Consider the following 25036-nt stretch of genomic DNA (forward strand, 5'->3'; position numbering starts at 1 on the left):
GAAGAGAACAAGGTGAAGAGAACAAGAATGTACACTGGAGTCAAAAGAAACTGAGAACAGGCTTTGCCTCTTCATAATGGGGGTAGAGCTTACGAAAAGTGACTTCACATCTCTGGCCCTCAATGCCTTATTTATTTCTTTTGTAAAATTAAGATAAGAATATCCACTTTATAGAATGATAGGAAGGATTAAACAATATTTTTGATAAATCCCCCAACACATATGGTAAGTGCTCAATGAAGAACTTCAGAATCAAGGAAGTAAGGCAGGAAAAACCCCCCCATAATGACTCCGATAACTCAGTGCCCCATTGAGTTCCATGACCAGGTTCTTATTTGGCATTAAAAAAAGATTATTGTTCATTTTCATTTGTTTCTGGCTTATTGAACTCATCTTTCCTGGTCCAGATCAGGCAAGGTCATCCTCAAACTGATGAGCTTCTCAGAACAACCTATTGAAAACATCCATGGCTACCCAAGTTTGAGTTGCATCCTGATGGACAGGAAATATACCAGGCTTAAATAACCGTATGGCAGGTGTGTGGTATAGTGCCTGGCACATAGAATGTGCCAGGAGATGCACGTACAAAGAATGGACTTATTAAAGTTTTATTGTTCCTCAAACTGACTTTGAAAGACACACAACTGAAGAAAGAAGTAATGTGAAATTTTTGGTAATCAAAACCCAGCAAAGAAGCAGTTTCTTCCCTGGATAGGGAAGTCTGGGTTACTATTAGCCCAGGTGAGAACCACTGTGGTCATAGGGATTTATCTTTTTTGCCACTCCTATGACCAAAAGGAACAATCATGCCTTCAGTGTGAACTCTAGTCAAGGAATAAACCTCTGATGGCCAAAAGGATTTTGTTCTTTGAAAAACAATAAAAAGCTTCTGACTTGCCATCAACAGACAAGCTGATATCAAAGAGCCAGGAGGCATCTCAAATTCATCAACATTCCTTTAATGAGGCGGTGAACTCTTAATGGTAAACTCAACAGCTGAGTAACAGGCTGATGTTATAACAATAGGGAGAGAATCAAGGCACTGAGGTCAAAGCATGGAGCCAACACCCACCTGGGATGGGGTATAAAAGGTTCAGGAGGAAAGGAGGTTGTCAGACTCAGTGGCTTGACCTTTCCAGCTGCTCTCAACCTTCTGTGCAACCTCAGCCTAACACCATGACTTCCTGCTACATCAGCTCATCCCAGTGTCCGGGCAGCACCAGGTTGCCTGCCCCAACAAATGTCTATGGCCCCTCCATTGACATTGTGGGCCAGCCTGGGGCAGAGGCCAGGGCTGCCTCCCTGTGCCTGTCGGCCACCGTGGCACATGCCAACCGAGCCCGTGTGGGGGCAACCCCTCTGGGCAAACCCAGTCTGTGCATGCCCTTCAGCTGCCGCACCGCTTGCCCCTTGCCAGGGACCTGCAACATTCCCGGCAACATTGGAGTCTGTGAGAACTATGCGGAAGGCGCCCCAAATGGCCATGAGAAGGTAACCATGCAGTTCTTGAATGACCGTCTGGCCAACTACCTGGAGAAGGTGCGCCAGCTGGAGCGGGACAACGAGGAGCTGGAGACCAAGATCCGAGAGTCGAGCAAATGCCATGAGTCTACCGTGTGTCCAGACTACCAGTCCTATTTCCAGACTATTGAGGAGCTCCAGCAGAAGGTGAGGTTTAGAATAGCCTGGGGTGCGCTGGGTCTGAGGAAGGTAAGGGCTTGGGAGGCAAAAAGTTCCTGAAGGCTCAAGGAGCTTTGGGTTCTCGGATTCTCTCGTATATGAGTGTAGAGGCTACCTGTAGAGCTGGAGCCCAGGGTATGATGTTTTGTGTGTGAACTGTCTTCCTGCTTTTCCTCAGATCCTGTGCAGCAAGGCTGAGAATACCAGGCTGATTATCCAAGTTGACAATGCCAAGCTGGCTGCCGATGACTTCAGAATCAAGTAAGTAGGGCCAGAAGAGGGCTCAGAGTGACTCCTTCCTCCACCCTAACTCCCAATGGCCGAACATTTGATTAACAGAATTATTGTCTTATTTCTTCTTTCCTAAATTCACCAAACAAAAATTTTTATTACAAACAAAACTAATAGAAGCTGGATGAGAAAAAAATACCACCAAATTTAGCATGTATAATATAGCCTAGAGTTAGCCCTCCTTCATTTATTTTCCTAAAATGGAAGACAAGGCTTCCTGAGCTCACTAACTGGGGGCAGAATAAGGTGACTTCAAGAATAAACTGAGCAAGGACAGTCACTGAATTTCATATGTAATTAGAGGATCAACTTACAGATGGGCCAGGGTCCAGATTTACCTATGGGGCCTCAAATACCAGATATTTCTACTAAACAAAGATCAGAGATAGAGAAGTAGTCCAATACAAGGAGAAAGGGAGCAAATTGCTGACTTGGCATCTGGTTGTTGCTTATTCTGGTGAAGTGAAAGCTGGTGTGAGTCCTGTCCTGGATCCTAAGACACATTGTCATAGGGAAGCCAGTTAATCTTTGGAATCAAAGTTGCCTCAGCGCCCAATGGCAAAATGATACCCACTAGGAGTGCTTTGCTAGACCATGAGCAGAATGAGTAGAGGGGCGGAGTCTAGTTCATCTCTGAGGCCAGAAATGAGCACAGTGAGCAAATGAGAATTCTGGTTGGTGAAGGAAATGGGAACGAGGGGCAGCTGAGAGGGGATGTCCTTGGCGTCCTGCTGACCTTGCAATTCCTGTGCTGGAAGGCATGAGAGTGAGCTCTCCCTACGCCAAATGGTGGAGGCAGACATGTGTGGGATGCACAAGCTCATGGATGACCTGAGCCTGGCCAAGGCTGACCTGGAGGCCCAGCAGGAGTCCCTGAAGGAAGAGCTGCTCTGCCTCAAGAAGAACCACGAACAGGTCTGGGCCCGGGGCTGCAGACCCTTGAGGGAGGGCGCTGGGCAGGAAGGAGAGCGCTGCTCACCTTGGGGCTCTAGGATTCAAACCTGGGCTCAGTTGGCATCAGGATGAAGAGTTGATCTGGGTCTGGGAGTCAGGCTGACTGTGTGGGAGGTGGTGGAAGGAGAGCTTCTTGTCTGTAAAGGTTTGCCTTGTCAATTTAGGAAGGCGTCCAAATGGGCTCTTCCCAATGGACCATGGGCAAGACTTTTTACATCAGTGCACGAGTGGTGGCACCCCTAAAGCTGTTTGTCTGGAGGAGGGGTTCAGGTGCCATCTGCTCTGTCAAAAGCCCTTTCCTCACTCAGGATGTGGGTGCTTCTGTTCCTGCAGGAAGTGAGCATTCTGAGGAACCAGCTTGGGGACAAGCTCCAGATTAAGCTGGACGTGGAGCCCACCGTGGACATGAGCAGGGTGCTCCAGGAGATGCGGTGCCACTATGAGGCCATGGTGCAGACCAACCACAATGATCTGGAAGAGTGGTTCCAGGATCAGGTGAGGGCACTGCTTCGGAGCAGGGAGGGACCCTGGCTTTCCCGTGGGAAGGTTGCTGATCAAGTCTCTGTGCCCTTGTGCTTCAGTCTGAAAGCATCAGCAAGCAGGACATGTCCTGCTCCGAGGAGCTGCGGTGCTGCCAGTCGGAGATCCTGGAGCTGAGACGCACGGTGAATGCCCTGGAGGTCGAGCTTCAGGCCCAGCACAGCCTGGTATGGTCCTACACCCTCACCACATTGCTAGTGCCACAGACCATGGCCTGCTAGCAGCATCTCTCAGGAGTCCCACTCATCAGTTCCACTGACAGGCAGAACTCAGGGTCTGGGTCCCTCTGTCCTTGGGGAAGGTGTGTTGCTATTAAGGTTAGTTTGATCCTAAAAAGCGGTTCCTTTTACAACTCAACTCCACTTTCTTTAGAATAACATGTGGAGGTTCAGGCACTCATTCATTCCACAAGTTTTCACTGGGTTTCTACATTGTCAGGTATTGGGAATCCAGGGATGACCAGGACACTGTTCCTCAAGCTAGATTTTTTTTGTGAAAAGTCATGGTGATGTTGGCGGTGATTCCTCTAGAGTTGTGGGAATGTCCTGTCACCTCTTGGAATGTTCCCCATGGTGAAATTGGCCATGATTTTCACTGCTGAATTTTGGGACATCTCGGTCTCTTACCCCATTATTTCCCATTACAGAAAGACTGTCTGCAGAACTCCCTGTGTGAAGCTGATGCCCGCTTCGGTACCGAGCTGGCCCAGATGCAGGTGCTGATCAGCAACGTGGAGGAGCAGCTGTCTGAGATTCGGGGTGACCTAGAGCGGCAGAACCAGGAATACCAGGTGTTGCTGGACGTCAAGGCCCGGCTGGAGTGCGAGATTGCCACATACCGGAAACTTCTGGAGAGCGAGGATTGCAAGTATGTGTGATCTAGGCACTTGGACATATCATTTGCTCAATTCTCATGAGATTCTCAGGGTAATAGCAGTGTTGTCTACAAAGAAGAAGGCAGTCTATGCTTCTGCTGAGTGACCCATAGCTCTGTCCACTGCTCACGCTGTGCATTGTTGAGAGAATGTGAAAGGATTGACTGTCCACTGTCCATTGCCAGGTCTTCAATGGGGCTGCTTGGCTTAGCCACTGACTGGGGAGAGCAGCTATGTAGACATGTGGCTACATTTCCAGCAGGAGATTTGAGTATAGTCCCCAGCAAGACTTGCTTTTGCTCTCTTGTCAACCCTTCTTTGTATTTTCTATCCTGTAGGATAGAACCTGATTCTCATATAGAAAACCTCATTCTGGAAGGCATTTTAAGATCACTCAGTCTAGTCTTAGGGGTGCACAGTAGGGGTCAATGGCCAGGGCTTCTGTTGGGTCCCGGTCTTGTAGCTTTGGAGTGGGGACTCCTTCTTTGTTCTCCATCACATATCACTCATTTCCCATCCCTAACTTTGTTCACCTTTTCTATCTTTCCACAGACTCCCTTGCAATCCATGCTCCACCTCTGCCTCCTGTGTGACTACCCTCTGCACACCTCGTCCAAGCTGCACACCCTGCAACACTTGTGTGCCTGGACCAGCCTGTGGAACCAGCACTGGGAGCCGGTTCTGAATGCCCATGCACCAGCAGGGGTGATTAAAGTGAGGGGATGCCAAGGAGAAATGTTTATTATACATCCAGGCAGTATGGTTTCTAACTATTGCTGACTTTCTCTATTCAGAGGCCTTTCAAAGGCCCCAAGATATCAGGAGAAGTGGAATCTTAGTTGAGAGTCTTCCTTTTTAGCTCTGAATTTTCCCAGATCAGTTCCATGACCTTAGTGGCTGGATCCCAGACACCAGTGGTGGCTTAGGGATATCTACATTGGAGAGACTCATGTATAGGATCAGATTGAGGAAGTATCTTGGAGGAGAGGATAGGGTGGGACCTGAGATTGCATTTGCATTTCAAATACCAATTTTAGTTTGAAAACTTTTCAGTTTGTGACCAGGAAAGTGAGGAACAAACTTCTGTGTTTGGGATTCTCCCCAATGTACTAATTATCACATCTCCAGCCTTGGGTAATGGTTCTTGCAAGGGGGCAATGGAACTAGATACTACGTATCTGACTACTTCCTCTTCTACTTCCTTTCTTCTATCCTCCTGCCTCCCTGCGTTGGAAGTGGCTCCATTTCCTCTCTAGGGTTAAATGGGAACTTCCCTTGTATCAGATTTGAGCCTCTTCACTCAGAGTTCTATCTCTGACAAAGGACCAGACTTGCCTCTTGCTATGTAAAGGGAACTTTCAGATTTAAAAAAAAAAATCTTCTCCAGAAATCTTGACTCTCCTAACAATTATCTGGTTACACCTATCTTTTCATCTAATTTTACAGTAAAATTTGAATGCTGACTTTATTTTTTCTATTACTTTCTCCTGAAATATTAAAACCTATTGATTCAATAGGTCACACTGTCAGACATGATGATGTAGGGTAATCGAAAATACAGCATTACAATTGTTTCAAAATTTTTAGTCTTGCTTACCTTCTATGCCCCCACATCATGTCTTCCCACCCTCTCTTTCCTCATCATGATGCCGCCACATTGGCCAGTGCATTCCTTGGACATGCCTGAGACTGGTCCCTGTTCTTCTTCCTCCCTGGAATGCTTTCTCCCTCTTTCTTGTTATTCAGGCCTCAGCAGAAATGTCACTTCTGAGAGCGCCTGCTTGGCCATCGGTCCACAATGATCACAGCCTTGTCACCCTCTGTCCAGCTTACTGTCACCATGGTAGCTCTCAACAACTAAAATGCCTGCTTCTCCATTGTTTTTTCATTAAAATGCTTCCTGGAGATTAGCGTTTGTCCACTGCTGCTTCCCCAGAGCCTAGCTCACTGCTTGGTAAAGAGTAGATGCTTAATAAACATCTGTTGAAAGAACGAATGTGTCTTCCTGACTTTATCTCTGACTTGTTATGGAGCTTGAGAATCATCATTTAATTCAGCGTTTTTCCCCCTGCTATAAAATGAAGGTTATGTCATCTTTCCTACTTACATCCTAGATCTGTCATGGATTCTATGGGTAAGATGACAGAAATTTAAAAAGTCTGAAAAGGAGAAAGCACCACATTAATTTCATCCAGAGCCAATGTCATATAATTAGGAATGTGAGTGCTGAGCCAAACTGCTCAGAGTTCACCCATGGCCTCGGGTTTTTTCCTCTGGGCAGCTAAAATGAATTTCCTCCAGCAGCTAAATACAATCAGAAACAAAATGGTGCACTTAATAACTTGCTTTCCAGAGCAAATTTTATTTGACTATTTGCATTAGTTCAAAGAAGAAAACTTTGCTCCAAGGGGTAGATAGAGCCTTCTTAGCAACTCCTTTATATTGAATCTATCCAACAATAGGGGCCCAATTTTGTGGGTGCTCTTATTTCCTTTTTCTTCCTTTGGGTCCACCATTGTTGAAGTGATGGGAGAATACACTCTAGTCCCCAGAGGCACTCAGTAATTCTAAAGGACACTGTGATTCTTGTAGAACTCCATTTTGGAGGCTTTGTTTGGGGGGAATAGAGATTATTACCATTTGCAGCCCTGCCTTCTAAATGTGGTTAACAGCTAAAAAAGAATAGCTAAAAAAAAAAAAAAAAAAAGAAAAAAAAAAAAGAAAAAGAATAGCTCCTATTAGTCTCACTGCTTCTCAGGTCTTGTACCATCATAAAAAGCAATAAGGAGAAATGAAGTCACTTTGACCACCCACGTCAGAGTAAAGACTGGGATGGCTCAAGGCAGCCATGGGGACAAACTGCTTGTTGGCATTTTGGGCTACAGATACCAGTCCTGAGTGTGTCCTGGTGCTGAGGGGTGATGCTCAGGAAGAACTTCTTATGATATCAACTCACCATTTTGTCTGAAGTGGATTGACTGGCCTGTGTTGGGGCAGGAACAGGAGTCTTTCCAGAAACTGGTTTGTTTTTTCTTCCCATGAGCTGGAAAGCTTCCTCTGCAACCTTTGCTTTTTTCTGAGAAGTGAAATGAATGAGATGGGACCTGCTGTATTGGTGCTCACCACTGGAGCACTGCCTTTCGGGAAAGATCCAGTTTCCTACTTTTGGCCAGCTTCAGTCCCCTCACTCTGTGGCTCGTGCATTTCTTTCCTTCTTGTGAAAAGCAACATCTACATTGCACAGAGCCTGCTTTGCTCTCCCCTGTCTGATGGTTAAATATTTGAGTATAACTGCACAGTTTAATTTTTTAAAACTTTTTTTTCTTTTTAAAAAATTAATTTAATTTGTGTGTGTGTGTGTGTGTGTGCGTGCGCCAAAATTTATTGTTTATGCACCTCACCCAGTGCTCCATGCAATAGGTGTCCTCCTTAACACCCACCACCAGGTTCACCCAACCCCACCCCCTCCCCTCCCAAACCCTCAGTTTATTTTAACAGCACAGTTGTAAAATGGAGTTTTATATAGTTGTGTCTTCCTCCCATCTGATGTTAAATGCTGTCTCTTCTTCCCAAGAACAGAATACCACTCTCCACCATTCTTGTAGGGCAGATGTTATAACTGCTTTTAAAATATGAAGCAGTGATGCTCACAGAACTTAAATAGCTTGACTATAGATGTAATTTGGCAAGTGGCTGATCTAGGACTCAGATCTAAATTTCACTGGCTGTAAAGCAACTCTCATTTTATCACTTAACACATTTTTTTAATTTTTTTATTTTTTAAATTTATTTTCAGCATAACAGTATTCATTGTTTTTGTACCACACCCAGTGCTCCATGCAGTCTGTGCCTCACTTAACACATTTATCCTCTGTTACTTTGAATGAGTGAGCCGCCTTTTAAAGAGAGACACTTATGAAAGAAATTGAGGAGGGCACAAAAAGATGGAAAAACATTCCATGCTCATATATTGGAATAATAAACATTGTTAAGATGTCTATGCTGCACAGAGCAATCTATGCTTTCAAAACAATCCCTATCAAAATACCATTGATATTTCTCACAGAGCTGGAACAAACAATCCTAAAATTTGTATGGAACCTGAAATGACCCTGAATCACTAGAGGAATGTTGAAAAAGAAAACCAAAGCTGGTGGCATCACAATGGCTGACTTCAAACTATATTACCAAGCTGTAATCATCAAGACAGTATGGTATTGGCACAAAAACAGATACATAGATCAATGGAACATAATAGAGACCCCAGAAATGGACCCTCATCTCTATGGCCAACTAATCTTTCACAAATCAGGAAAGAATAGCCAATGGAAAAAAGACCGTCTCTTCAATAAATGTGCAGGGAAAATTGAACAGCCACATATAGAAGAATGAAACTGGACCCATTTTTTTTTTAGGCCATACACAAAGATAAACTCAAAATGGATGAAAGACCTCAATGTGAGATAGGAATCCATGAAAATCCTACAGGAGAACATAGGCAATAACATCTTTGACTTTGGCCACAGGGACTTCTTTTTAAGACACATCTCTAAAGGCAAGGGAAACAAAAGCAAAAATGAACTTTTGGGACTTCAAGATAAAAAGCTTCTGCACAGCAAAGCTGCAAATGGTAATAATGTAATGTAATGTAAAAAAACTAAGAGGCAACCCACAGAATGGGAGAAGATATTTGAAAATGTCAATACAGATAAAGGGCTGGTATTCAACATCTATAAAGAACTTCTCAAACTCAACACTCCCCAAATAAATCATCCATCAAGAAATGGGCAGGAGGGGCGCCTGGGTGGCTCAGTGGGTTAAAGCCTCTGCCTTCGGCTCAGGTCATGATCCCAGGGTCCTGGGATCGAGCCCCGCATCGGGCTCTCTGCTCAGTAGGGAGCCTGCTTCCTCCTCTCTCTCTGCCTGCTTTTCTGCCTACTTGCAATCTCTGTCTGTCAAATAAATGAATAAAAAATCTTAAAAAAAAAAAAAAGAAATGGGCAGGAAAAGAAGACATCCAGATGGCCAACAGACACATGAAAAAGTGCTCCGCATCACTTGGCATCAGGGAAATACAAATCAAAACCACAATGAGATACCACCTCACACCAGTCAGAATGGCTAAAATTAACAAGTCAGGAAATGACAGATGCTGGCGAGGATGCGGAGAAAGGGGAACCCTCTTACACTGTTGGTGGGAATGCAACTGGTGCAACCACTCTGGAAAACAGCATGGAGGTTCCTCAAAAAGTCGAAAATAGAGCTACCCTATGATCCAGTAATTGCACTACTGGGTATTTACCCTAAAGATACAAATGTAGTGATCTGAAGGGGCATGTGCACCCGAATGTTTATAGCAGCAATGTCCACAATAGCCAGACTATGGAAAGAACCTAGATGTCCATCAACAGATGAATGGATAAAGAAGAGGTGGTATATATATCCAATGGAATACTATGCAGCCATAAAAAGAAATGAAATCTTGCCATTTGCGACAATGTGGATGGAACTAGAGGGTATTATGCTTAGTGAAATAAGTCAATTGGAGAAAGACAATTATCATATGATCTCCCTGATATGAGGAAGTAGAGATGCAATGTGGGGGGTTTGGGGGGTAGGAAAAGAATAAATGAAACAAGATGGCATTGGGAGGGAGACAAAACATAAGAGACTCTTAATCTCACAAAACAAACTGAGGGTTACGGAGGGGGGAGGGAGAGGGTGGTGGGGTTATTGACATTGGGGAATGTATGTGCTATGGTGAGTGCTGTGAAGTGTGTAAACCTGGTGATTCGCAGACCTGTACCCCTGGGGCTAATAATATATTTATAAAAAAATAAAAATTTTTTTTTTTAAAACCAAAAAACCAGACCCTTAAATACAGAGAATAAAAAACAGAAAAGAAATGGGCAGAAGACATGAACAGACACTTCTCCAAAGAAGACATACAAATGGCTAACAGACACATGAAAAAATGTTCAACATCACTAGCCATCAGGGAAATACAAGTCAAAACCACAATGAGATACCACTTCACACCAGTTAGAATGGCAAAAATTAACAAGATAGGAAGCAACAAATGTTAGTGAGGTTGTGGAGAAAGGGGAACCCTCTTACACTGTCAGTGGGAATGCAAGTTGGTAGAGACATTTTGGAAAATAGTGTGGAGGTTCCTCAAAAAATTAAAAATAGAGCTACCCTATGACCCAGGGATTGCACTACTGGGTATTTACCCTAAAGATACAGAAGTAGAAAAGAAGGGTCATATGCACTCCTATGGTCATATGCACCACAATATCCAAACTGTGGAAAGAGCTGAGATGCCCTTCAGCAGAAGAATGGATAAAGAAGATGTGGATAATATACACAATGGAATATTACTCAGTCATCAGAAAGGATGAATACCCAACTTTTGCATCAACATGGATGGTCCTGGAGGAAATTACTAAGTGAAACAAGTCAATCAGGGAGAGAAAATTATCATATGGTTTCACTCATGTGGAACATAAGGAATAGTATGCAGGACCACAGTGGAAGGGAGTGAAAACTGAATGGGAAGAAATCAGAGAGGGAGACAAAACTATATAAGACTCTGGACTCGGGAAACAAACTGAGGTTTACAGAAGGGAGGGGGTGGGGGATGGGGTAACTGGGTGACGGGTATTAAGGAGGACACGTGTTGTGATGAGCACTGGGTGTTATATGCAACCAATGAATCACTGAACACTACATCAAAAACTAATGATGTACTATAAAAAATAGATACCTTCTTTCCTCAAAAATTTAAAAATAGAATTACCATATGATCCAGTAATTCCACTACTGGGTATTTAACCAAAGAAAATGAAAACACTAATTTGAAAAGATATATGCACTTCTATGTTTATTGCAGCATTATTTACAATAGCAAAGATATGGAAGCAACTCAAGTGTCCTTTGATAGACAAATGGTTAAAGAAGAGGTGGTATATATACACAATGGAATATTATTGAGCTGTATAAAAGAATGAAACCTTACCATTTGCAACAACATGAATGGCTCTAGAGGGTATAATGCTAAGTGAAATAAGTTAGTCAGAAAAAGACAAATGCCACATGATTTCACTCATATGTGGAATTTAAGAAACAAAACAAATGAACAAAGGAAAAAAAAAAGACAAACAAAAAACCAGACCCTTAAATACAGAGAATAAACCAGTGGTTGGTTGCCAGAGAGGTTATAGATGAGGAGAGGGTTGAAATAGATAGAGGAGATTAAGAATGCATTTATCATGATGAACACTGAGTAATGTATAGAATTGTTGAATCACTGTATTATACATCTGAAACTACACTGAATCAAAAAACAATACAGGGAGACCCTGCCATGTGAGCCTTGGATAGCCCCATTTTTTATACACAGGGTCATTGACATAGTATAATTTGGAAATGGTCACTGAAACCATGTAAACCATTTGATTTATTTAGTATAAACCTTACAGGACAGTGTATTAGTTCCTGAATGAGCTAATCTGCCCCCGCTCACTGCTGCCTAATTCCTCCTAAATGCCTTGTCTGTTTTGAACATTTCATGGGTCAAATCAGTTATCTGAGAAGGGGTAGAGGATGACTTTGAAGGGGGGAATATGTCATTAGCAGAGAAGGACTATTCCCAGTACAATCAAAGTGATTGATTCTGTCATTAAATAATTCTATTCTTTTCCCAAAAGGACATGGGCTAAATACATAATTCAGTGTGATCTGCTTTTGAATGCTCTGTAGGACTTTTCATAGAAGTATGTTCCTAGATGAAAACAAATGTTATCTTGATTTTGATTTGATTTAAGATGACAGGGTTTAGAAGTCAAGGATTTTCTGTCCTTGGGGCAAGAAGCTATTGTTTGGTTCATACTACATTCATTCATTCATTCATTCATTCATTCATCACATAATTGCTGAGCATCACCATGTACCAGGCACAGTGGAGGATAAACTGAGTGTGATTGGCTCTGAACTGAGTTCATTTAGTTATTTCTTTCATGTTTTCATTGATTGGGCATTTCCTATGATTTCTTGTGTTGGGAATTACAGAGATGAACAAGACAAAAACAATAAGGCAAAATCCCTGCTTCCAAGGGTCTTCCGCATATGCTGGCAACAGAGCACACTATGGAGAGGGCTATGTTTAAGGTAAACTGAGGATTCAGAGTGAGTGGAGAAGAGGAACTGACTGAATGCTCTGGGAACCTGGACAAAGCTTTCTCTTGAAGGCAACTCTTCAGTTGAGAAACATGAATTCCCAGAGATACACTTGACCCTAAGAATGTTTCAGAATTAGGGTATTTAATGATAGGTTTTCAATGTGAAAAATAATGCAGAGTTGTCAATATTTACCTATTTTTAAAGGTTTGTTTATTTATTTTTTTTGAGAGAGAGAGAGAGAGCGAGAGCAAGCAGGGGGAGGGCAGAGGGAGAGGAAGAGGGAGAGAGGAGCAAACAGATTCTACACAGAGAACAGAGCCTGATGCAGGGCTTGATCTCACAACCCCGAGATCATGACCTGAGCCGAAATCAAGAGTCAGATGTTCACCTGACTGAGCCACCTGGGCTCCCCAATATTTACCTATTTATATTGCATAAAAACTGTGAAGTGGACCAAATAAATAGTTGACAATGAGTTATTCAGAATTTCATATTTTCCCAACTTCCTAAATCATCCACTCTACAAGTTTCTACAATTGCATTTTTCTCCTTTCCATTAAACATACCTTTGCCCCAGAACCAAGTCAGTGAGAGATTTGTTAGCTTCACATCCATAGGACATGGTACCCCGAGAAGCTCAGAGAAATGGACTCCCAACATTGGGGGGAGGGAAATCCACAAGCCTTTGGGGGCACAGGATAGAGGACATGGCTCCTAGCCTAATGTCCCAAGGACCTCATCAACCAGAATCACCACTCAAAGATGAGACTGTGGAGGGCAAAGGGGCCTTTGAATGCTGGGCAGAACAACATCTGAACCCAACCAGTTCAGCACAAAAGTCATAGATTCCTGAAAGGGGAAATGGACCCCAAGGGTGTGCAAACTCTCACAAAACACCAAGCATTTTTTTGTTTGTTTGTAGAAAGGCTTCTTAAAAAAAAACTAGCTTACAAAAATTATACACATAGAACATACATCTTGTGAAAACTTGAAACAGAGGTGAAACCTACACCATGGAAATAGTCCTCCTCCACAAATTAAGTTTCTGTATGTATACAGAGGAGAGGAAGCAAATTTTGAGGTTCTAACAGATGATCATCACTATATTTCTCGTACCCTGGGCCCTTCTAATAGCTGTAGCCCAAGCAGCTCTCAGTGATTTGGGAGAAGGATGGCATAGCAGAAGACAGGGAAGAGGTTTTGAGTCTCATGAGTCCAAGCCCTGGGTTGACAAGAGAATGGACTTGGATGAGATGAGTAAGGGGAAACGTCCCACCTTCCAGTCAGAGGAAGGCATCTGGGATTGAGGAACAAAGCGGAGGGGAAGGGAAGAGAATTTAGATGCTGGTAGATCCCCTGTTTGTCCCACCCCTTTACCCAGGCTGGGATACAGAGTCAAGGGGCAGAAGGGTAATAGGTTGGGGAATGTAGGACCAGAGGGCATCTGTTCTCCTTTTCCCAGGTAGAACTTGGAGAGGCAACAAGACCCTAGGGGAGAAATAGTTCATGGGGAATCTGGACAGAGGGCCTGAGAAAATATAGACAATCCCGAGGCCCAGGATGGTACTGAAGCTGAGACATGACTCTGTGGATCAGAGAGTAGCACAAACGGAGCAAAGGGAGCCCCGAGAGCTCAAGGGCCATGTGGGTGAGGATGACGATACCATGGCAACACCGGGGTGTTCTGATAGCTGAGAACTGGGCAGGAGGGCCCACATGGGTCTCTCTTACAGTGTGGATGGAGGAAAATACCAAGGGCTGGTCCCTGCCCACCTCCTGTCTCCCAACATCCTGGAGAAAAGGCCCCTGGAACTCAGGGTCACCTCTCGGGAAGGGGTCCTCAAGATGATTCTGCCACTTGGTGTCATGTGGGATGAAGATTAAAAGTACAATTTAGTTCAAGCACAAGAAAGTAAAGCTACATATCTTTCACACCTAACTTTATGGTCTGAGATTCATTCTCACCATAAATGTATTCCCCTTTGGGTAAATATAAAAAGTAGCATACTGGGTATCTCGTTGAGCATTTGACCTTTTCTTCACTGAAGCTTACATTGCAGGTGTCATTTCTATGTTACTATATCTGTATCTCTGTATATCTACCTCATTATTTGCAATGGTGGCAAGCTTTTCCCTATATGCATATACTACAATTCACTTACCCAGGCTTCTTTCAGTGGGTGTTTCATTTCTCTCTAGTCTGCTATCATTCCCCAGATATTGCAATAAATACTCTTGTTATTCTTATGCACGTGTCTATGTAAGTGCATCTGGGGTAATTCCTGGAAGTGGAATTATTGGGTCACAGGGTATGCACAATTGCTATTTGCATAGATGTTGCTGAACTGCCTTGAAGAGGCTGCATGATTTACTGGCCCACCCAACAGTGTTTGACAATGCCTGTTTTCTATTCATTGCCAACATTGTGACATCAACCTTTTTGATCTTCGCTCCTTTAAATAGGTACAAAATGGTAATTTAATAAGCATTTTAAAATTTCAAATGATGTGAGCATCTAAACCGATGATTAAAAGCCACTGGAAAAAAGCCAGCTAGCACTTATTTTAGAATTTACTCTGCCATGTGTCGGACATTATTTTAAATGGTTTACAGAGATCAAACTCTTTAATAGTTAAAACAAGTCTATGAGCTAGATGCTATTACTGCCTCCGTTTTGCATATGCAGAAATCTCAACACAGAGAGGTCAAGCCACCAGGCCAAGTTTTCACAGCTAGTAATAAAGGGTAGATCCAAAATCTGAATCCAGGCCGGCTGGCTCCAGAGTTCTTGGCCTTCACCACACTGCTATGTTGCATTAAAGGGCTTCATAATGGGCCTGGGTAGGAGATAAATAAGGGCAAATGTGCTGCCCTAGAGTGTTATAAAGGAAACCTGTTATCAGGGGATGGAGAGAGGAAGTACAGATAATTGTTTTTGTCAGCTAGTCTCTGATGCCCTAGAGACTTGGGATAAGAATAAAGCAGAAACTATTAATAAAGACCCTTAAATCAGGGGCACCTGGGTGGCTCAGTGGGTTAAGCCTCTGCCTTCGGCTCAGGTCATGATCCCAGGGTCCTGGGATCGAGCCCCACGTAGGGTTCTCTGCTCGGCAGGGAACCTGCTTCCCCCTCTCTCTCTGCCTGCTTCTCTGCCTGCTTGTGATCTCTCTCTCCCTCTGTCAAATAAATAAATAAAATCTTAAAAAAAAAAACCCCTTAAATCAGACTTAAGATTTCTAAGTAATCATATCATAAAATCCCACTTAATAGAGAAGACAGTGGCAACTTTTGGTCTTTTTCAAAGCCTCTTGAGGTGGCCTTCTGGGTGTCTGTCCTGGAACCCCCTCGTCCAGCATGTCTGAGGATGTACGGACACAGCTGGGTCAGGACGGACCACCTGCTGTGGTTTGACATCTTCCTGGTGTAACACACACACAGCACGCTGCATGCGGACAGCACCTGCTTCCTTAGACACCCTCAGAATCTCCCCTTGGCAACAGATAAGGTAGCTGCAGACTAGATCCTAACCCTGGGCTGCTCCAACTTCACTACTTTCTCTTTCACAAAGAGTTGTCTCGGTAGGTCCCAGCGCCGGCATTGAATGATACTGTTCTGGACCCAGTGCTTCACCTCCCCCTGAAGACAAACTATAACTCCAAAACTTGTACTCCCAAAGAGCGAAAGGGTGGCCCCTGTGAATGAAGGAGAGCTGCTAGAGTGCCTCTCTTTTCACAACTCATCGCCAGGACTTCCCTTCACACAACCTGGCCCATATGTTGCTCTCAGGGTCCAGGGTCTCTTTACAGGGAGTGAAAGGAGGCAGACTGGGATGTCAAGGATGGGCTCCTCCCCAGCTCACAACATCTCAAACACCTGTCTCATGTCTTCCACTTACTACCAGTTCTTTTGAGACAAAAGAAAATCAGCAGAACCCTCTTCTCTAAGAGCAACAGGTGGCATCAGTGTCATTATGTAAAACAGACCACGCTGAGCCCAAGCCAGGACTTTAGAGAGGGGTGTCAGGGAGGGCATCAACACTCCAGCTGTGAAGCCTAAGAAGTAACAAGTGGCGTGTGTCCTGAGATGGAAGGAACCATAATTTCAGTCAATGGGATAAATCCTTCCAGGAAGTAGGGCCACAACGTGGAGCCTATTTAGCAAATCAAAGGAAATGACTGTAATGGTCCAATTCTCTGGATTAAAGTGATGCATTGGGATGAGGCAAGAGAGAAATAAAGAGGTGTTTGAAGATGGAACTTATGCAGATTGGACCTAGAAGCCTCTGAAGGATGGGAAGGCCAAGCCTGGTGATGTCTCCTAATTATAGTGTTTGTAAGGGGTTATTCACTGGTGACCTCAGGGTAACTGGCACTGACCCCACAGTGGGTTTTCCTTTTGGGAAGAATTCCAGATTTCTTTATTTCTTTTTGAGAGAATTCTAAGATCCCAGGTCTCACCAATACTCATACCCACTGCCTCCCATTTGGTTTTCTTAGAGATGCTTTTTCTTGAATTTTAGGAATTAGAGAAAAGACCCATTTATATTCTCCTGGGGTGTTCTCTGATTAACTCTTCCTCCATTCTTCGGTCCGTCTACTTTCCCTCTAGCACTCTGGAGGGGCGACCTCTGACCTCACAGCCCATTGTTGCTTTGGTCTCTAACAAAAATCTCTGGGATGTGAGGCCCACTTTAGACTCTTGACTTTTTATATGACTTTCTGCGTACATCTTTTTTGTCCTTTCTGCTCTGTGTCTAGGCATCTTCTTTTGCTGGAACACAAGGACCCTCAGATATTTTAGTTCTTTTCACATTAGCTTCTTGCCCAACAACTAAGCCTGCGACAACTAAGTCCAACAACTAAGTTGCCCAACAACTAAGTCTTGTGACAAAGCAACAACACAGGCAGTACATAAGTTGTTCTAACTGGGGGTCATGGCAGGGTGGGAAGAGAATGAATGGGCCCTATAGACCTTAGACAGAATCAAGCTCTTGACAATTTATTTCTCTGTGAATTGGAAGATGGACTTTAGTTTCTTCACCTGCACACTGAGGCTATGACTAGCTGCCTCATAGGTAGTAAGGATTAAATAAGAAGGAATACCACAGTATAGCTATTGTATCTTACATCTTCATAAATGTTAGTTCTTGAACTTTTCTTTAGATATCCTTTGAGCTCTGGTCCCAGTTCCCTTTTCTGCAGTCAAATGCTCTACCACTGAGCTATACCCCCTCCCAGTTCCCTTTTCTGGATCAAATAAAGTTTCTTTTAATTGTTGTTGTTTTGTTGTTGTTGTTGTTTGTTAGTAGCTTCACCTAGATACTAGATACATCCTTGGTTAGGACCATGGATCCTCTCTTTCACCAACTCCCATTGATCAATGGTTCTCATTCAAGTTTGTTGAAGATATCCTGAGGTTTCTGGGGTACCCTTTTCTCCTGAAGAATAGGGGCCATTGCATGTTAAAAAACCAGCACACTGCCCAAGTTCTAGGAAATGTTGAGGAAACATGCTGAACAAGTGAATGACTGAAAACTGATTCTGACTAGTCAACCAAAACTTAGCCAGTTCTAATGTTTCTGGATGCATTAATGCTTTTAAGCTTCTCAAGGGGAGTGTGCAGTGTAAAGGATAGAAGAAAGAAGAAATCAGACCTCTCAATAATCAAGTGTCTGTAGACTTACCAGTTTTATAAACTAGTGTTTCTCTTCCAAGGAAAGTCTGCCTGAGTCTAAGCACAGGAGTCATTGTCCCTTCTGCTACAAAGATCACTGGCTGAAAGACTCAATCCTTGAGTGTGTCCACATCCATAGAGATACTGGCCCAGTCCAGAGAGAGGACGTCTGGAAGTTGAATTAACTGCTGGTGATTGTTGGGTAGAAATAGAAATCTCTGACCTTTTGTCAATAGATAACCTGATATGAAAAATCAAAGGACACCACAAATTCATCAACATTCCTATAATGAGGCGGGGAACTCTTAATAGTAAACTAAACAGCTGAGTAACAGGATGACCGTACAACAATAGGGAGAGAATCGAGGCACTGAGGTCAAAGCATGGAGCCAACACCCACCTGGGATGGGGTATAAAAGGCTCAGGAGGAAAGGAGGTTGTCAGACTCAGTGGCTTGACCTTTCCAGCTGCTCTCAACCTTCTGTGCAACCTCAGCCTAACACCATGACTTCCTGCTACATCAGCTCATCCCAGTGTCCGGGCAGCACCAGGTTGCCTGCCCCAACAAATGTCTATGGCCCCTCCATTGACATTGTGGGCCAGCCTGGGGCAGAGGCCAGGGCTGCCTCCCTGTGCCTGTCGGCCACCGTGGCACATGCCAACCGAGCCCGTGTGGGGGCAACCCCTCTGGGCAAACCCAGTCTGTGCATGCCCTTCAGTTGCTGCACCGCTTGCCCCTTGCCAGGGACCTGCAACATTCCCGGCAACATTGGAGTCTGTGAGAACTATGCGGAAGGCGCCCCGAATGGCCATGAGAAGGTAACCATGAAGTTCTTGAATGACCGTCTGGCCAACTACCTGGAGAAGGTGCGCCAGCTGGAGCGGGACAACGAGGAGCTGGAGATCAAGATCCGAGAGTCGAGCAAATGCCATGAGTCTACCATGTGTCCAGACTACCAGTCCTACTTCCAGATCATCAAGGAGCTCCAGCAGAAGGTGAGGTTTAGAGTAGCTTGGGGTGCGCTGGGTCTGAGGAAGGTGGAAGGGCATGGCATTTTTCTCCTTTCCATTAAACATACCCTTGCCCCAGAACCAAGTCAGTGAGAGATTTGTTAGCTTCACACCCAAAGGACATGGTCCTGAAGGCTCAAGGAGCTTTGGGTTCTTGGATTCTCTTGAATATGAGTGTAGAGGCTACCTGTAGAGCTGGAGCCCAGAGTATGATGTTTTGTGTGCAAACTGTCTTCCTGCTTTTCCTCAGATCCTTTGCAGCAAGGCTGAGAATACCAGGATGATTATCCAAGTTGACAATGCCAAGCTGGCAGCTGATGACTTCAGAATCAAGTAAGTAGGGCCAGAAGAGGGCTCAGAGTGACTCCTCTTTTTTGTTCTATTTCTAGGTGCCCATCATGGTACTTGCCTAAAGTAGATGTTTGAAAATAGTTACTGGCTAGAAGCATTAATGGATCAATACCTAAGTGTTCACATTCTTCCTTTCCAAACCATAATTTAACCTATTACTAGAAATTGTCCTTATATAGGAGAAAGAGAACAAAAGCATTGAAACAAAAAGAGGAAGAATCATCTAGATTGGTCAGGTCCCATGTCATTTTCTCCCCACATCTAGAAGATAAGAGAACTTGGTGTTAGAGCCAGAAACAAAATCAAGTCATTGTAAGAATAAACTTTCAGTGCATTGGCTGTTGACAGATGCACTGACTCTTGGCCAAATTCATCGGTGGGAGAAATTGTCACTGTAGTTCCTTGTTTTCAAGAGTTGCAATTGAATGAATGAGAAAGGTGTAAAAATCCTGCAAAATGATTAATCCATGGGATAAACTAGAAAGCTTTAGGTCCAGAAGGCTTACTTTTAAGCCATTCTTTTCCAGCTGAATGATCTTTTTTTAGCAGTATGGACACTGCATTCTTGTTTGAACACTTTGGTTGAATCTGTGTATTTACTATTGACCAAGCAGACAATCCTGGAATATCCATTTATTCTTTCTGAGCCTCAGTTTCCCATTTCATCCCATCCAGTGGGCATAATGATAGTTGTCCTGACCATGAGCTCTGTAGCTACAGGATCCAATAGGGTGAATGTTGATGAATTGAGGAAATGAGGATCCACGTTGGTGGGAACCAGGGGCAGCTGAGAGGACATGTCCTTGGTGTCCCGCTGACTTTGCATTTCCTGTGCTGGAAGGCACGAGAGTGAGCACGCCCTGCGCCAAGTGGTAGAGGCAGACATGTGTGGGATGCACAAGCTCATGGATGACCTGAGCCTGGCCAAGGCTGACCTGGAGGCCCAGCAGGAGTCCCTGAAGGAAGAGCTGCTCTGCCTCAAGAAGAACCACGAACAGGTCTGGGCCCAGGGCTGCAGACCCTTGAGGGAGGGTCCTGGGCAGGAAGGAGAGCATTGCTCAAACTGGATTCAAACCTGGGCTCAGCAGGCATCGGGATGAAGAGTTGATCTGGGTCTGGGAGTCAGGCTGACTGTGTGGGAGGTGGTGGAAGGAGAGCTTCTTGTCTGTAAAGGTTTGCCTTGTCAATTTAGGAAGGCGTCCAAATGGGCTCTTCCCAGTGGACCATGGGCAAGACTTTTTACATCAGTGCACGAGTGGTGGCACCCCTAAAGCTATTTGTCTGGAGGAGGGGTTCAGGTGCCATCTGCTCTGTCAAAAGCCCTTTCCTCACTCAGGATGTGGGTGCTTCTGTTCCTGCAGGAAGTGAGCATTCTGAGGAACCAGCTTGGGGACAAGCTCCAGATTAAGCTGGACGTGGAGCCCACCGTGGACATGAGCAGGGTGCTCCAGGAGATGAGGTGCCACTATGAGGCCATGGTGCAGACCAACCACAATGATCTGGAAGAGTGGTTCCGAGATCAGGTGAGGGCATTGCCTCAGAGCTGGGAGGGACCCCGGCTTTCCCGTGGGAAGGTTGCTGATCATGTCGCTGTGCCCTTGTGCTTCAGTCTGAAAGCATCAGCAAGCAGGACATGTCCTGCTCCGAGGAGCTGCGGTGCTGCCAGTCGGAGATCCTGGAGCTGAGACGCACGGTGAACGCCCTGGAGGTGGAGCTTCAGGCCCAGCACACGCTGGTGAGTTCCTTTGCGCAGAGGCCTAGAGGCCTCTGTTTGGCTCCCACTCCCAAGAGCAGTTCCTGGCTCAGTACCGGCCTCCCTTAAATACAGACCAGGACACAGTTCAAACCTTGGCTTCCTTGCCTGTGCAAGAACCTTCTCATAGATGTGGATGCTGGGGAATGAACATTCGCCCATATGGGGTAGGTCCTGCACACTTGTCCTGGGTCTGCAATGAAGAGCAATGGCACATTGTTAGTTCTTCTAACTGAGGTCTTCTAACAGGAGCTAGATTGTTCTCCAGGTCTGGCAATACCTTGGGGTGTCACAGTCTTACTGGAGAGACTGAGAGCTGCAGTCCACAATTTTCCACCTGCCTCCCCCTTTGCCATTACAGAAAGACTGTCTGCAGAACTCCCTGTGTGAGGCTGACGCCCGCTTTGGCACTGAGCTGGCCCAGATGCAGATGCTGATCAGCAACGTGGAGGAGCAGCTGTCTGAGATCCGGGGTGACCTGGAGCGGCAGAACCAGGAGTACCAGGTGCTGCTGGACGTCAAGGCCCGGCTGGAGTGCGAGATTGCCACATACCGGAAACTTCTGGAGAGCGAGGACTGCAAGTATGTGTGATTGGATCTTTTTCTGCCCAAGATACATACCTGATGGTCAGGCGGGTCCTCAGAGATAACTGATGGGGTTGTGGAAGGAGATGTCATCGGAAAGAACAAGGCTCCCTGTGCATGCTGGCTAAGGGACGCACTCAGCTCTCTGATGTGTGCAGACTGCCCTGTAGGGCGGTTGTTATATGAAGAGCTGATTCCTAAGCCGAGTACCCCCAGAGGGCTCCTGGATGTGGAAAGACATAGATGAGGGTGGACGAGGAACTGGTCATACAAAGTTCATGCGGCCCTGGGACTTGGTGGTAGACCCGTCCTTTACCTGTTTGGCGTTGCCCTTTCTGTGCGTCCCTGAGACACCTTTGCACCTCTCGTGTCTAACTCTTCCTCTCTCTCTCTCCCCCCTGCAGACTCCCCATGAATCCCTGCTCTATGGCTGCCTCCTGTGTCCTTTGTCCAGGCTGTGCCCCTGCCACCTGTAGCCCTCTCTAAGCTGGTGGCACCAGCGCTGAGACCCGATTCTGAAGGTCTGAGTGCCAGCGTGGAAGGTCAAGACTGGCTGCCCTCACCTGCTTAGTCTTCCTTCCAGGAAGACCAAACTCACTGGAGGCATTTTCACTGAATCAAAATGTAACAGAAACTTCTAAGCAGTGGCTCCCTGTGCGACCCTAGGCTGTGTTTCTCCCCCAAAGCTGTAATTGTCTTTCACTTAAGCTATTGTTTGTTCCCAGTACCTCTTCTGGGATTTTGGTTCTAGTCCAATGCTTCAGCCTCTCCTAAGATGTAATTGGATTCCTGTACAAAATGGCCAATAAACCTCCTTCCTGCATTAATTTCTATACTTCTGGTGTTTGGCAATGTATGTGGGGAGATAAAGAGCTCTGGCCCTCAAGACCTTGGGTGGTCGCAGGCTCCAACATGTCTCGTTGCTGCCAGGATCTCTCTGGGGCATTGGGGTCTTAGCCTCTGGATGAAGGCCCTTTGCTGACATGGGATGTGTACTTACCTTGCCCATCAATTCCTATGGACTGGTGAAAGCAAACCATGCTGGTTGCCAGGTTTGAATTCCTTTAGTACAGCTCAGAACTAACATGTCTCTATCATGCTTTTGGCATCTTCAGACTCTTGGTATTTTGTCCAAGAGCAAAATCACACAACTTAGATTTCCAGGCTAGCCAAAGGGAGGTCATGCTGAGAACTGCCCTGGCCAGGTTGCCAAGTTCTCTCTCTCATTCAGATTGTCCCTTTTATGGAGGCATGGCGTTACCACATGCTGTCTTAGATTGGGCTCTGGGGACAGATCTCTGGGTCCTGGGCATATTTTCTTCCAGAGAGATGTGTGCTGGTCTCCACTGCTGTTGCCTTTGGAGCACCGATGCTGACTGAGGAATGCAGTTGGTGTGAGTGCTCTGTATGCCTGTCTGCCTCTCTTGGACATGGCTTTGACCCAGACTCAGGTGGGTCACAGCCAGGCATGTCAGAAGAGCACTTGTGAGATTATGTGCCTTCTTTGCTGTCCAAGTCAGTTTAGCATCTGGCATGGGCTGAGCGTGTCCAAGAATGAAACTCTCAGATTTTGGCTCCCCTGTGTACCCTGGTCCAAAGACCAAGGCAGATTCGGTTCTTCTGTGCGGTAGCATAGTATTGTGGAAAGAGCACTTGCTCTGGAGTTGGGCCGATCTGGGCTCAGATCCCACCCTCTGTGACCCCAGTTCAGTGGCCAGGCCACTACACTCTCTTGAGACCTACTCTTCAGTTGTCAAAGTAGAAAAATGTTATTTCCCCTTCACTGTTGTTGAGGGATAATTCATACAATGCTCTTGGCATAGAGAAGGTGTTCAGTGGATATTGGCCTATGGGGCTCCCTGGGAACCAACAGGGATGATCTTTTCCTCTTAGAAGGAAAGCGGGACTGAAGAGTTGATAGCAGAACCCATTAGCAGGATCAGGGGCCATGTATTTCCAAGTTGGTGGTCTGGAAGTTTGACCACCCTCCTTGTCCATTTCTAAGCAATAAGGAAAACCAACCACTCTTGTTACTGGAGCTTAGTGTTTCTCTCCAAATGGCCTAACCCAAACCAACCAACCAACCAACCAACCAACCAACCAACCAAAAGACATTCTTTGGGCTGTTAGAGGACAAGTGGGCTCTTGTGAGCCTCCTTCTAATGAGTAACTCACAAGAATCGTATGTTATAAGGAGCGGCCAAAACTTTTTCATGTAACATGGTCGTGAAAATCTGGCCTGTTCCTGCCTTGACTGGTCAGGTCACAATCTGCATGCACTCTAATTTGGGACCCCCACGGTTAGTGGGTGTGATAGGAAAGGCTATTCCGACACAGGGGGGACTGCAGGCTAGGGAAGCTGGCAGGTGGCTATCTAGCTGGCAGGTGGCTATCCTGCCTCGCCCAGGGCACCTGGACACTGGTTTTACAATCATCCACAATGATGCCCGGCAGCTCAGGGCGCCCTCTGGTGCCAAAACCCAAGCACTTCTCCATTCACAGACTGGTTTTCGTGTCTGTACATTCCACGCTGGGCCCTTCAGCCTCCCTTGGTTCCACTATCCTCGCATATTGGACTGATAGGAACCCTAGATGCAGTGTCTAGTTTTGTTTTGGTCACAGTGATTTCAATGAGGTTGATTATTTTTTTTCCCCTGAGACTACTGCTCTCTTGGCTTGGAGCCAGATCCTCTTTTGAGCCATCTAGTTAAGTTCCAAGTCCACTAGTTTTCAGATTACTGCCTCTGCACTACCAACGTGCTGATCTGTAATATTTTTTTCCAGACTTCACACAATAACACCAGGCAGGCCTCTGCAGGCCTCTCCACTCTTTGCCTGTTTTTTACTCCAAATGCCATTTCTCCCAAATACCAGTAAAGTGGAAGGAGTGAGGGTAGCTGGCTACAGGCCCCAGGACAGAGGCTGGCAGTCGCTAGGCCAGCTTTGGGGAAGGGCCCACATGTCTGCTCCCACCACTATTTGCTCCTGGAAGCCAAGAGCATTGAGATGGAATTCTGGACTTTTCCAAACAGGAACATTTTTTATTTAGATACTATTTTTTGTGTGTTGTGGTCCATGACATGTGATCGCTAACGCTTTGCCTCACCACTCCTTCATCCTCCTCCCTTCATCTTCCTGACTGA

At 45.4% G+C, this 25036-nt stretch overlaps 2 protein-coding genes across 2 annotated transcripts; both read left to right on the forward strand.

Moving 5' to 3' along the window:
* The first annotated feature begins 1136 nt into the window (after positions 1-1136).
* Positions 1137-6267, forward strand: KRT38 (keratin 38). The gene is made up of 7 exons (XM_047707576.1): positions 1137-1668; positions 1859-1941; positions 2730-2886; positions 3259-3420; positions 3507-3632; positions 4112-4332; positions 4892-6267. Exons 1-7 carry the CDS (start codon positions 1177-1179, stop codon positions 5022-5024), a joined length of 1374 nt encoding a protein of 457 aa, XP_047563532.1. The 5' UTR covers positions 1137-1176; the 3' UTR covers positions 5025-6267.
* Positions 6268-18657: 12390 nt separating this feature from the next.
* Positions 18658-22699, forward strand: LOC125087349 (keratin, type I cuticular Ha7-like). The gene is made up of 7 exons (XM_047707578.1): positions 18658-19189; positions 19455-19537; positions 20397-20553; positions 20917-21078; positions 21165-21290; positions 21670-21890; positions 22298-22699. The coding sequence occupies exons 1-7, from the start codon at positions 18698-18700 to the stop codon at positions 22377-22379; spliced, it is 1323 nt and encodes a 440-aa protein (XP_047563534.1). The 5' UTR covers positions 18658-18697; the 3' UTR covers positions 22380-22699.
* The last annotated feature ends 2337 nt before the right edge of the window (positions 22700-25036 follow it).

Source organism: Lutra lutra, chromosome 16 (assembly GCF_902655055.1).
Source record: "Lutra lutra chromosome 16, mLutLut1.2, whole genome shotgun sequence".
Classification (NCBI taxonomy): Eukaryota; Metazoa; Chordata; class Mammalia; order Carnivora; family Mustelidae; genus Lutra; species Lutra lutra.